The 13,080-nt window shown below is 34.4% G+C and overlaps 1 protein-coding gene across 1 annotated transcript in view; it reads right to left on the bottom strand.

Moving 5' to 3' along the window:
* Positions 1-13,080, bottom strand: part of Ets96B (ETS variant transcription factor Ets96B) — a 332,448-nt gene that overhangs the window by 42,680 nt on the left and 276,688 nt on the right. Inside the window, exon 9 of the mRNA XM_081735103.1 lies at positions 10,199-10,428. Coding sequence (XP_081591229.1) covers positions 10,199-10,428 — 230 coding nt within the window. The remainder of the gene's footprint in view (positions 1-10,198; positions 10,429-13,080) is intronic.

The raw sequence follows: 13,080 nt of genomic DNA, 5'->3' as shown, positions 1-13,080 counted from the left end.
CTAGCTAATAGTTGAAGCGAGCTACATTTTTTATCATGTAGCTGTAGAGCAGCTACTTTTGAAAAGTAGCTTTTCGATCACTGCTCATACTAAAATAATGTTGGCAAATGGTGAATATACTATATACTTGCCTTCTACGTGTGCATCTCGGGTCTATTCTAGGCGATCTTGTTTTTTTCGATTTCAACAAACGATAGAAGGGAATTTACAACCTTTCTCAGTTGGTTCTCTGTAAACTCAGAAAAGTCTTAAAGTTAAGGATATTATTTAGAGTACTCGGGTCATAACCAAAGAAGGGGAAAGAAAACCATGGCCCTACTCACCTGAACCGATGAAAACTACTAAACACTGCTTAAATCGATTAATATCGAGTTGAAAATAGTGGTGTCAACCGGCTCGGCTCGAGCCATCAGCCACCGGCTCAGCTTGAACTCCGGCTCGGTTCAACTGAGCCAACAGCTTAAGTCGGGTCGATTGGAATGAGCAATAGACTCGGTTCTTCTCGGCACAGGTGATCCATTCGCTAGAACCGGGTCGGTTGAGATGAGCCATCAGCTCGGTTCGGCTCAGCTCAGGTAAGAGATTGGCTCGAGGCAGCTCGGTTCGAATGAACCATCGGCGCGAGCCGGCAAGGTTGGATGAGCTATTGGCCCGGCTCACTTCTCAGCTCGATCCCGGTGGTGACTAAACCGGGAATCCAGCTGCTCTAGCTGTTGACAACATTTTGAACCTGAAAAACACCGATTTGAAAGCAGTAGAGAACACAAATCATCTCCAGTTGCAAAATACTAGTGAGAAATTGTTCGAGGTAAGATGATGGCCAATGTTTCATGAAACTGAGGACATTCTTGTGAGATAGACTCTAGCAAACGGTGATACTAATGAGAGCTATTAATACATTTAAGTGAAAAAAAATATGACATCATCGTGAAAACCTATCTAAAATAGTTCTGATACACCATGTTAATATACACTCCATAGGTATAACCAGCGAAGTAACTTAGATTTTTCTGGGGGGGGGGGGTGGAGAAACCATGAATACGCGTATTACGGCCCCACAGAAAAGTTGTTTTTCTAATCCTTGTGCCTCCTCTTTCCATCTTACTCTTTTTGGACCCCCGGAGCCTGTGAGCCCTCCCGAACGGCAAGGTTTGCGGAACCATTAGCTGCGCCCCTGAGCACGTTTTATACATGATAAATTAATTAAGGGGACAATATTGACAAATCACAAAGCCATATTAATACATATTATTTCTAGGGCACCTAATAGTAGACATTTTTTACTGAAATCGGCAATAGACTCGTTTTTGTTTTATTTACCTTTTGTGCGCTGTTTCGTTTATGTAATGTAGTGAACCTGTTTGATGCTTCATTTATAACATCATGCTCGTATTGTATGTGGAGTAAAAAAAGTTTGTCTTAAAATTGGCCCCCATCGAACAGCGGGAAGTTTCCTGGGGGCAGATGCCCGATGCCCCCCACAAGTTAGGGCCCCAAGTGTAACAACAAACTGGGAGGAAATAAAATGTATCACCAAATTTAGTACCCTTAAACCGTTTTTCTATTCCCTACTTAATAATAATAATAATAATATATTTGATTTCGAGTTTAGGGTCCCTTTTAGCAGCGAGACGATATGAGAAGTAAACCTACAGCTTAACGTAGGCCCCGAACCACATGAACTCCCGCAGGTCTCCTACACCAGAGACGCGTATAATAATAATATATTTGATTTTGAGTTTAGCGCCCCTTTCAACATAAACTCCAACTGCCGCGCTGTAGAAATCTGGTCGTTGTATGCTCGCTGCACCGCAATATAAATTAGAGACTCTGTGACGGGTTGTTTTTCGCTTTTTAAAATTTATTAACGGAACGGTTACGGAAGTAAAAAATATGTTACTTAGAGTATATATGAAGGAATTAAAAAGTATTGTTCTGTTCTTCACTACTACTACTACTACTACTACTACTACTACTACTACTACTAATACTAATACTAATACTAATACTAATACTGCTAATATTTTTTTCTTGAAATACTTTGGTCGTTGCTCAATGCTGCAACACTAACATTGGCCGCCACTGATCAAACAAAAATGCGAGTACAAGTAGACGGAAAAACTTAAAAACATCCATGCCTAGAGGAATATTTGAACGTACGACACTCACAGCGAAGTGTTCAATTTATTTATGGTTGTTTTTAACAAGCATTACAAAAAAATCATAAAATAGCTGCGGGAGAGGTTCGAACCCAAGACAATTAATTACTATCTCACTGTTCAAGTACGTTATGCACTCATTCAATAATACACAGCACAAGTTTCAGTAACAAACACAATATGTCGGACTAGTTGGATTACTTCTTTTTCGTATTAACGTTAAGTGCTAAGTATGAAGATTTGTTCTGATTTTTTTATTTATTTTACAGCTTGTTGTCTAAACTGCAACATTAAAATGAATGTAGAAACTATTTTATTCTTTATAAATAATTAATGACATCATTTTGCGAGTCCTCACGGCGGCAGGAATTCCTTCGATTCGTGAACCTTCAGGCTGTCGTCGTTCCGATAAACGACTTGGTGGCATGACATTAATACCTTGGATGAGAGGCAAATCACTAGTATGGGATTTTACATGTTCGGACACATTTGTCCATTCAAGCCTCCCATTGACTATTGGGAATGCTGGAGAAATTGCTAGACGTAGAGAGGCAGAAAAGGAAAGGAAATACAATAATCTCCTCGATAAATTTGTATTTGCTCCAATAGCCATCGAGACCAGTGGAGCATGGAGTTCTAGAAGCCTTGATTTTATCAGAGACGCATATCTATCGTTTCTGGAGACGTACGTTCTGCATCCTTCTTATTCCAACGTGGCAACGTTTCGTCAGTTCTTGGTACGTGAGGTGTTTCTTCTTGGAGGTGTTTCTTCTCTAGTACAACAGAAACAAGCGAACAATAGAATAATAAAAATAATATATCAACGTTCAGAGAAATTTAACAGTATTTTAGGTTTAAACTTTAAATGTTGTTCCATCCACCTGTAACATAATATTTATTCAAATCGCGTTTGCTCCTTAGAAATCATGTTTAAATTTAATTGTTGTTATTGTTATAAAATACTAATATAGATACTTAAATATAACAAATTTAATCATTGAAAATATTAAATGGAAGGAATAAGTTACTTTCTGAAAATTATTTCGTATTTTGTATTTTGAATACATCTTGCGATTAAATAAATGAATTTTATTCATAATTGCTACTTGAATAGCTTTGTTAAACATAATTGAATTACGAAGTGGATGCGTATTTTATGGACTGATTGTTCATAACGTAGATTCCAGGAAGGGTTAAACAATGCAGACCCGCGACAAAAATCTTTTTGACAGATAGTAATGTATTATTTCACCACACAAAACGCTTCTGTTAGATTTCTCCGTGATTAATTAAATACCTACCAAGATTCAAAGATTTCTATGGTAGGAAAGAAATATTGTGTCACACTTAAGATTTCTTCGAAAGGGTTGTCCTAACCGAGACTTGGCTACTTAAGCGTTCATTCGGCAAACCGAAAGTTTCTGTTTATTTCTGTTATTTTTTTGTAAATCAAAGTTTTGTTTCCGTTCTTTCTCCCTGTGACCATTATTTCATAACAGAACTCTCAAGTTGGGAGACTTCGGCACTAGTGAAACAATAGTCAAGGAATTATAGACACTAAGTTAGAAATCCGGGGGTCATGGGTTCAAGTCTACTCAAAGTCAACTTAATACTTTTAAATTTAATTTGTTCTTGCAGGGTGTATGATGACTTCTCTTTGCTCAAAGTTCTCCATCTAGAGATGAGATGCAACAATCATGCACATGTTAACCGAGAGATAGAGAAAGTGGAGATATCTTCAATTGAAATATTATCCTAAACATTCGTCGATATTCATATTTGATTATGCTTTAGTTTATTTTTATTTATTCTTCTTTACGAAATTACAATTTTCAATTACTTAGAATATAGCAAGAGATAGTGAATGATATATCACGGCGTATTACAAGAGAGAGCTTGTATTCTTTTGTTTTCATATATACTTCTAATAAATACATGCTTGTATTATTAATTGGGGATTAAATTACACACACTCATGTTATGTGTACACATAATAGGACTCCTTGTCATATTTTAGAAATATGACATGTTTTCTACCGATGAAATGGTTTTCACAAACTGAACTAACACGCACTGCACATCTTGTTTTTACTTTCTTAAATTTTCTTCCTTTTTTCTTTTTCTTTTTTCGTTGTATTCTTTTTCGTTTTTTTGTTTCATTTTCCATACACACTGGAAACCAGTAATGTAACTCCAGCAAATATTCTTTTTAGGTTTATCGTGTAAATGAATAATAAGAATAATACATTTTTAAAAATAAAAATTACGATGGTTTTGCTGATAAAAAAAAATATTCTCGCGGAACAAAGTTGGGAGTTAAATCATCTCCATCTGATATTTTTTCATAAAGTTTTAGTAGAGATATTAAAATTGATAACTAACAAAAGTGAAAACGTTGAAACGAATAATGTACAACATTTAGAGATTTGACAAAGTACTGTAACCTGTGAAGTAAAATGAATGTTTGACCAACATTGATTTTTTCTTGGTATATCCAAGGTTAAATAGTTTCTCTTTAACTCTCTCATGATATCAATCGCTCTGTAGATACTAAACGGTGTCTTCTAACTGATTCTTTTCGTCGCAGAGGCATGGATATTTTTCTATTTTTTTGAAGTTTGCTACACTGACATTTTTCAAATAAACTAGAGCACTTGTAGAACGGCTTGTGTAGTTCTCAACCAAGAAATCTTAGTAGTATTTTTGGCTGTCTAACGTTGCAGGATATGAAAAATGGAAGTGTGAATACACTTTTGCTTGTGTACATACAAAGTTTCCTCTGACCTCAAATCAGAATTAAAAAAAAAAAAACACTGGGATATGTGTCCCCTTATTTGTAATGAAGGGTTTATATGAAGTAACACGTGATAAAACGTGTCTTACGTGTGTTTAAACGTGTTTAATGAACTTACGTAAAGATACATAATGTAATAATTCGGTAGTACTTATATTTAACATACAAATTACCTTGTTACGCGATAAAGTGATTGGGGATTTTATTAATGCTAATATAGTTCAATAATTACTCTCATTCCTAGTCTATCAATTTATTTGAACAAATAAATAAATTAGACAGGGTGGGTTGGATTGGTTCTTACAACTAAATTAGTAATTTATATAAATGCAAGATATGAGAATCTGCCTGAGAATTAAACCAAATTAGCTCACGTGATTACATGAACATTTACATAAATTTATTAGAAATCAAAGATATTAATCAACTCCGGTCATTCTAAGTAAAATTATACTGATTCAAATGATTTAGTAGTTAAACCAAGAGTTAATTTGAAACAACAAACACAAATTTCAATAAACATAAGTATGAAGCCTGGCACAAAGGCCTAAGGTGCGTGAGGAATATAACTTTGACTAATACTACCTCTGGTAATCATTTCATGCCTATTAGAAAACAATAAAGAATTATTTCAACTTAAATAATTGTATCTTTATAGCAATCCAACAATAGTATAACAAGACAAATAATTGACTTGCGACTAACGACTCGGTTAACGTGACTAGCAAGGTCTCTTCGATTAGAGGCAAGTTTCCTCTGGTAGAATTTACCAGAGTTTATATACACAATTTGTTTTTCACTTTTCATCTTTCTGTTCTCTATTTCTGGACTATCCTAACCACAAAAGGTTGTTTTTTGTGACGTCAAGACGGAAGTCCTAGTAACTAACTTCACAAATAAAAATATACATTCACAAATAGTTTTTGTTTTCCCTTTCATTTCAACTTGTTTTGTTTCTAAAAGTGGTTTATATCCGTATGGTACCTGTGAATTCACTTTCTAGACACCTTTAAAATTAATTGTTTAATAAAACACTAAAAAAAATTGGTCTAGTCTCTATATTCACGCAACAGAAGATAATCACCTTTCTAACTTGACAGGAGAGTGAGATGCTGCATTTTGGCATAAGTTTTTGAAGTACCTCTACCACTCTTATGAAAGCTGTTCGAGAGAACTAACGTAATAGAAACCTAAGCTAGGCCATGGCTCACTAATGTACCAAACATCATCGAAATTAGTATAGCAATTTACGAGGAGTTGGCCATCGTATAGTAGTTGAATTGCTCCCCAAATGACATCTGTTTCACAGCCTACCTCCGCGACTATCGTATACGGTACCGGTACTTCTCAACATGTGATTAAATATAAATCACTTTCCCCTCTAATCACTACTTACAAAGCAGGGTATTTATGCCACTGAGAAAGTGCTGCCGACTAAGGAAACGTTGACGAAATTGTAGAGATGCATTGCCAGAGGTCAGCCGTGTATCTGACACAACCAATTAATCTCTTTCAAAAAGAACAAATGTCATTACATAAAAGTCTACTTGAAATTAATGAAACTTTCTCTTGAGATATTTCTATTTATTGATAGGACGTTAGGGAGTAATAGGAAAAATAAATAATAAAGTACTAAGCCGAGATAAATTAGTTGAAAATTTGTTTAGTTTTACAAGACATTAATAATGTACCTTGTACTATAATAATTATTACTTTTAAATTGTTAAAAGTTCAGCACTTACATGTTAATTAGGAGAAATATTACAATTGCGTTGTGCTACCAGCTTTAAGTCAGAGGAGAAACTAAAATGAAATTCTCACGAGGTGTTCCGTGATAATATATAGGGTGCCAAGGGATTTGTTGTTGTAATCTCAGAATATGAAACGAATGATAAACGTGTTATAAAATAATACTAATTTTCCTTCTTTCCGCTCAGCTTACTATAAATAACTGTGAGATCGATTTTTTTTACAATGTTGTAAGAGTTATATTCCATGATACCATTTGATATCCATGTTCTCCATCCTGTATATTGGCGATATTTGTTATTTATTTTAGCTAGAGGCAAAACACCAGGCTTGCCAACCGTATAATATTTATTGTGATACACGATAATTTAGTAAGTGCAAACGATAACCTTTATCTTGTTCTTTCTGAATCATGTAAGCTTTTAAATTGCAAAACTGAACCTGTAATTGTTGTATATAAAAATACAGTTTTGCGTTAATTATTAAGTTTCTGTAATTCGGGCTCATTTGATTATCAACACGAGCTCGGGTCGGGCTCGGGCCTAAAGGCTAAAACATATTTCGGACTCGGGTTCGGCCTCACATTATAAATTCACGGGCCAGGCCGGGCTAAAAATTCCGACCCGTGCAGATCTCTACGGTGAATGAAGGTACGAAAATGAGAGGAGTGAAGAGACACACGGAAACTGCTGTTTACGCGGAAATATTAAAAATGAAGATAAACAAGGGGAGTAATAACATTTTCGAACTTTAAGCAGTTGTAGGATAAGGGCTTAAGGGGTCAGAACTTAACCCAACGAATTTCGTCTTTTTCAAAGACATCACTATCAGTGGTTTTCTTTCTTTAATTTCATTGACATATGAAATCCTTTCAATTTAAATGAATTTATTGGTATCATTTCTCCATTAAATCCTTGTATCGGCAGGATATATTTTTTTGTGAGTATGTATCTAGTTGTGTGACACTTTACATACAAATCATATACACATTTTATATATTATATATACAATATAATACATATGTGTATGTGTGTTAGTGTATTTTTAATATTAATTAACAATAAGTAACCTTAAATGCAGAATTTTCATTCATTAAAATACACTAACATTACGTAATTTCTATAATTGCAAACATATGTAGTAGCTAGGACCGGATCCAGGATTCTCTGGGGGAAGGGGAGTTGCACCAATAACTACCAGTACATTTGAATTAAATTTGAGTTTTTTTAAAAGCCTTTAGGCATCTGTGATGTGAATGAGGAATTCCTTTGGAAATGCTAAGTGTCTGCTCTCGATGAATTCTTTTCCTTCAACCTTCAGAAAATTGACTTAAACTATTGAGTTTGCAAAACTCAGTGCTAGCTTCTCACTTTAGGTAGTGTATATTTACAACAAAAGGGAGGGGGGTGCACGTGCACCTTTGTACCCCCCTAAATCCGGCCCTGGTAGTAGCTAAACTATATTTTGGGTTTCAAATAGAAGCATTAAACATATTCTTCACTTCCAACGATCAATATTGAGAAATTCGCAAAGACGGCTCCTGAATTTCCGTTACATTTCACAATTTCTTTTCCCGTAAAAGAATCAAGATTAAAGTACTATTTGTGTGGTCACATACCGAATAAAATTATAAAAGTCTACAATTATTACTGGAAATTAATGCTGTCAGCTATTTCGAACATTTTAAAAGCACATAGGCCTAGTTGCTAATTTATTGAAATTTCATTTCTTATCGGTAGTATAAAATGTTGTAAACAGCTGTAATTTTCCAAGTGGATTTGTATACAGCCAAAGGTAATTTTGTCAAGTTTAACAAGAAGTCCAAAATAAGCCTCTTGAAAACAGTCCTTATTTGTAAAAGAATACATAATTATCGTTTTTACTATTGCAATGGTCTGTCGAAGCAGCTTGATAAAAATCCAGCGTAGCGTAACAACAAAAGCTACTTCTTTTATATGTAAAAAAAAAGAAAGAAAAAAGAAAGAAAAGAAAAGAAAAAAGAAAAAAGTAAGCTTGGTAAGGAAAGAGTAGGGGGCGCCGAATTTTAGTTCGCCCCGGGCGCCTAAAATTCTAGCTACGGCTCTGTTCCTAAAGTTAATTTCTAACTTTCTTGAGCCCAATGAACTTGCTTCAGCTTAAAGATTAGGTTCACTTTTCCTCTCCATGTAGAAAGGATTTTTTTTTTTTTTTTAATTTTCAGAAAAGATTGGTGGTGAAAATTCAGCGAACATTATTTCTAAGTAAAATCCAATCCGCCACTCAGACTTCCATTGTTAGGACTTAATTTTGTATACAAAGACTTAACAATAACTTCATTGTTAAGACTTAAGTTGTAGAGGACGATATCAATAAAATATCTCAAGAAGATTTTCCACGGCCTAAAGACGAACAGATCAAGACGCTGAATCCTACCACTTGTTAGTGCTGAATGGTTTCTATTTTGAGGTACTCATTTGCTCGTAAAATAGGTTGAATCTTTGGTGAATTGTGACCTCTCCACGAATCTAATAACAAAATGGACTTTACATTAGACACTGGGGAAAAAAACCTCGAAACCATGATCTCACAAGATCTGATGTTTTCTTGAATTTGATGTTTTCACAAAGACATTTTCAGATTAAAAGAGGTTGTTTTGGACTATAGGATCAAATGTTTCATTCTTTTCCTGCAAAATAATTAACAACGGTGATAACAACACCATTTTCAGAAATCAAAGATTGTATGGTGTAGCTATGAGTCATAGATTTATTGCTTGTGCCACAATTTCTACTCTTTGTGGCCCTGTAAACGCTATAGTGAGAGGTGCAAAGACTCACTTTAATCATGCATCCCATTAAATAAGTACAGAAGGGGATTTCAAAATGGTCTGCAACCTCCTCGCAGTAATCTCTGCCAACTGTAATTGTTCTTGGCTAACCGCAGAGAATTTTAAACCAGAAGACATTTTGTAATTGTAATCACTATATTGAATCCGCCATTTTGATTTTTTAAATTTTGATGTCATATTCTGAATCAGCTGTCCTACCCCTCCCCTGGCAGTATGTTTTCTTCTATATTAAATTATTGTTTTCTGTCTATGCTTGGAGACCACCCCTAACGTTCAAAGGGTGGTTTCCACCCTTAAATCTTCACGATTGTCGAGACAAAAAAATACGCGTCGATTATTTTTTGATGTTCTACAAGTGTGAAAAGTTTCATTCAAATCGATGATTGACACTTCCGTAAGTCTCCTTGTGAGTCCGCATATTCATTCCATCAGACGAATGGTATTTATAAATAAGTTACGTCAAACTATAATGTTCCAAGCGGGACTCGAATACCCGACTGTTGCATGTCGTGTTCGTTGTCCAGCGCCTTTGGCTTCTCACTGAAATAAAATCTCAGTCAAAATTTGACCTTAATCTCACAACGTGAGCATAAATAAATAAGGAACAAATAGGCAATACATAACAGTGATTGTTGTGAGTGATGTATAAAGACGTTATTCGTTCCTCACCTCTTCGGGTTCGATCAGTTTGAATTCCATTCCCCGTCCCGTCCATGAGATGCATGAGGCGTTGGCCGGGTCGTCTAACAATGATACAAGAAACTGCCAGAGCTGCAAGGAGCCTCTTCTCTGGTATGGTGGCGCTGAATTCGCATCTCCACCCCAACCGGAAGTGACGGAAGATGTGGAAGGAGGTCGGCTGCTGGCAGATGCAGGGGTGGCTGACTCTCTTTTGTAATCTGAAAAGAGAGAACAGGAAAAACTCTCGTTTGGTATATATATATATATATATATATATATATATATATATATATATATATATATATATATATATATATATATATATATATATATATATATATATATATATATATATATATATATATATATATATATATATAATATATATATATATATATATATATATATATATATATATTATATATATATATATATATATATATATATATATATATATATATATATATATATATATATATATATATATATATATATATATATATATATATATATATATATATATATATATATATATATATATGAGAAGAACTGTTTTTCATTCTGACAGTACCTTCAAGCACAATTCCTCAAAGTACGACACGTGTTTCAATAAAGTTGGTATTATATAAGATAATATAGCACACATAGAAGGTATTTGTGTACCAAAAGATCCACAGTTACTGAAATATCATATTTTTTAATAAGAGGAAATTCTACAATACAAGAGTATTCTAATTAATTAATTAATTAATTTTTATCACCATTCATTTGATTTTTTTAAATCAAATGAGTTTCGTTTCACAGTGTAAAACTACAGTAGACTTCCAAACTATGCAAATATAATACTGAAACTAGGAGTAATATAACTGCTGATTGCAATAGAGGCATAAGATCAAAGAAAAAAAAGCCTGTTTCTCAGACGCTGAATCGATATCAAAATGTCATTGCGCGCCCTTACTACCTTTCTCTATGGAGATCAAAATTGAAACAGGAAGTAGTAATACATTTCTACTACTTCCGGTTTTAGTAGACAGATACGGGTAAAAGATGGTATCTTTTCTTCAGACGCTGAATCGACTCCAAAAAAGCTACTTGTAGCTTTCTTCTATAGTTGTCAACGTTGAGAGGTTAACGGAGGAGATGAAACCTATTCTTGGGACGGTAAATCGATTCCAAAAGAGCACTTCTTAGTATCTCTTACCGTTTTTGCTCTGATACGTACCAACGGACGGGCGAATAGACTAGTGATGAGCAAATGCAAGACCAAGAATCCAATCCAGTCTTGGTCTTGGTCTTGCACTGGAACCTTCGGTGTTGGTCTTGGTCTTGGTCTTGCATAGCCAGTCTTGGTCTTGGTCTTGCTTGCAAGAGTCTTGTAAGTCTTGCTTTTAAAAAATCTTATGCTTTTCATATGTAAATTTTACTCTGGATGTAAGAGATAATAAATTCTACAATGCGCCAATAGTAACGGAAATATAATGTATGTTTCTAAGTGTATGATAATATTGTTTACCTTTGTATAAGTATGATAATAGTGTACAAAAAGGCGATGATCTTTATTTTTTCAATAGGTATCCATGCTTCATTACTTATAAGATAAATCACAACGTTTCGTAATCTTTTCATATTTTTGAACACATCCAATACTCCACTGGTTCCCAAACTGAGCTGGTGCTACCCCTGACACGCACGAAAGAAAATAAAGACGACACAGATTACTAAAATACCATGAATTGCGAAATTATTTTTACACTTTAAAAGCGTCAGTTTTTTTAATTTTCAGTCACGATTAGCTAACCTTTGTATTAAACAAACTTCCAATTAAATATTAAGATTTTCTTTACTGATTCTAATATGTACTCTATGGGGCTGAAACATGGAAATTACGCAAAAGCGATGAAAAAATTAGACTTTCGAAACATGGGCATGGAGAAGAAAGGAGAGAATTAGCTGGGTTGAACGCGAAACGAATGAGAAAGAGCACCAGTAGGGAAGAAAAGAAGAATTTTAGATGTAATTAAGAGGAGAAAGTGGAACTGGTTTGGATATTGGCTGAGGAGGAACTGCATTATGAGGGATGTGCTAGAGGGTATGTTGTAAGGAAAGAGAGGGTGGGGCAAAGGAGACTGTAATTGAAGGAAGGTATTAAAACAGAAAACTGCTACGACAAGACGAAGAGACTAGCTGAGGACCACAGTACATCGAAGCTTCTAAGCTGCAGCAATACTGGCATAATAGCTATGATGATGATGATGATATGTTTAGCTTATTGGCCAAAAAAGAGAGAAAAATAATAATAATCAAACCTCTTAATATTTTAGAATAATTTGAGTGAAAACTGAAAACGACTCAACTGTCTATGTCTTTTGTGTAAACTGAATTTATATAAATACTTTTGACCTATGTTAGAAATACAAAATAACGGTATCAAACTCTAGGTTATTTGAAATAGATCTAAGTGTACAAAATTACTCTCACTTCTGAATATGGATTTTTTATTATTGTATAATGTTAGACTATATCGCTCAATCCTCGATGTGCCGTATACCTAAGGAGGCTAAAAGTTATATTGATAAACAATTATTCAACGTATAAGCATCCGCCCATGAAATCAAACTTGCGGTCATATGAACTAAGTTTTTGTCAATGTCCTGAAAATGTTATTTCGATATTAATTTTATAAACACATATTAAAAATTTCCAACGGATGCTTGAGCCTCGGTGTCAAGTCCATATCCACGTAGTCGGCACATATGATGTACGGAATTACCGATGTTTATTACTACGTACATTTCTCTTTAGTAATAAATGTACTACATTTCTCTAATATGTTTCAAACTGAAATGAAATATCTAGTTTAACGTCCCACG

This window comes from Thermobia domestica, chromosome 13, assembly GCF_964235325.1.
Source record: "Thermobia domestica chromosome 13, izTheDome1.hap1.1, whole genome shotgun sequence".
Classification (NCBI taxonomy): Eukaryota; Metazoa; Arthropoda; class Insecta; order Zygentoma; family Lepismatidae; genus Thermobia; species Thermobia domestica.
Note: the sequence above shows the minus strand (reverse complement) of the source record. Positions and strands in the feature narration are given on the sequence as shown.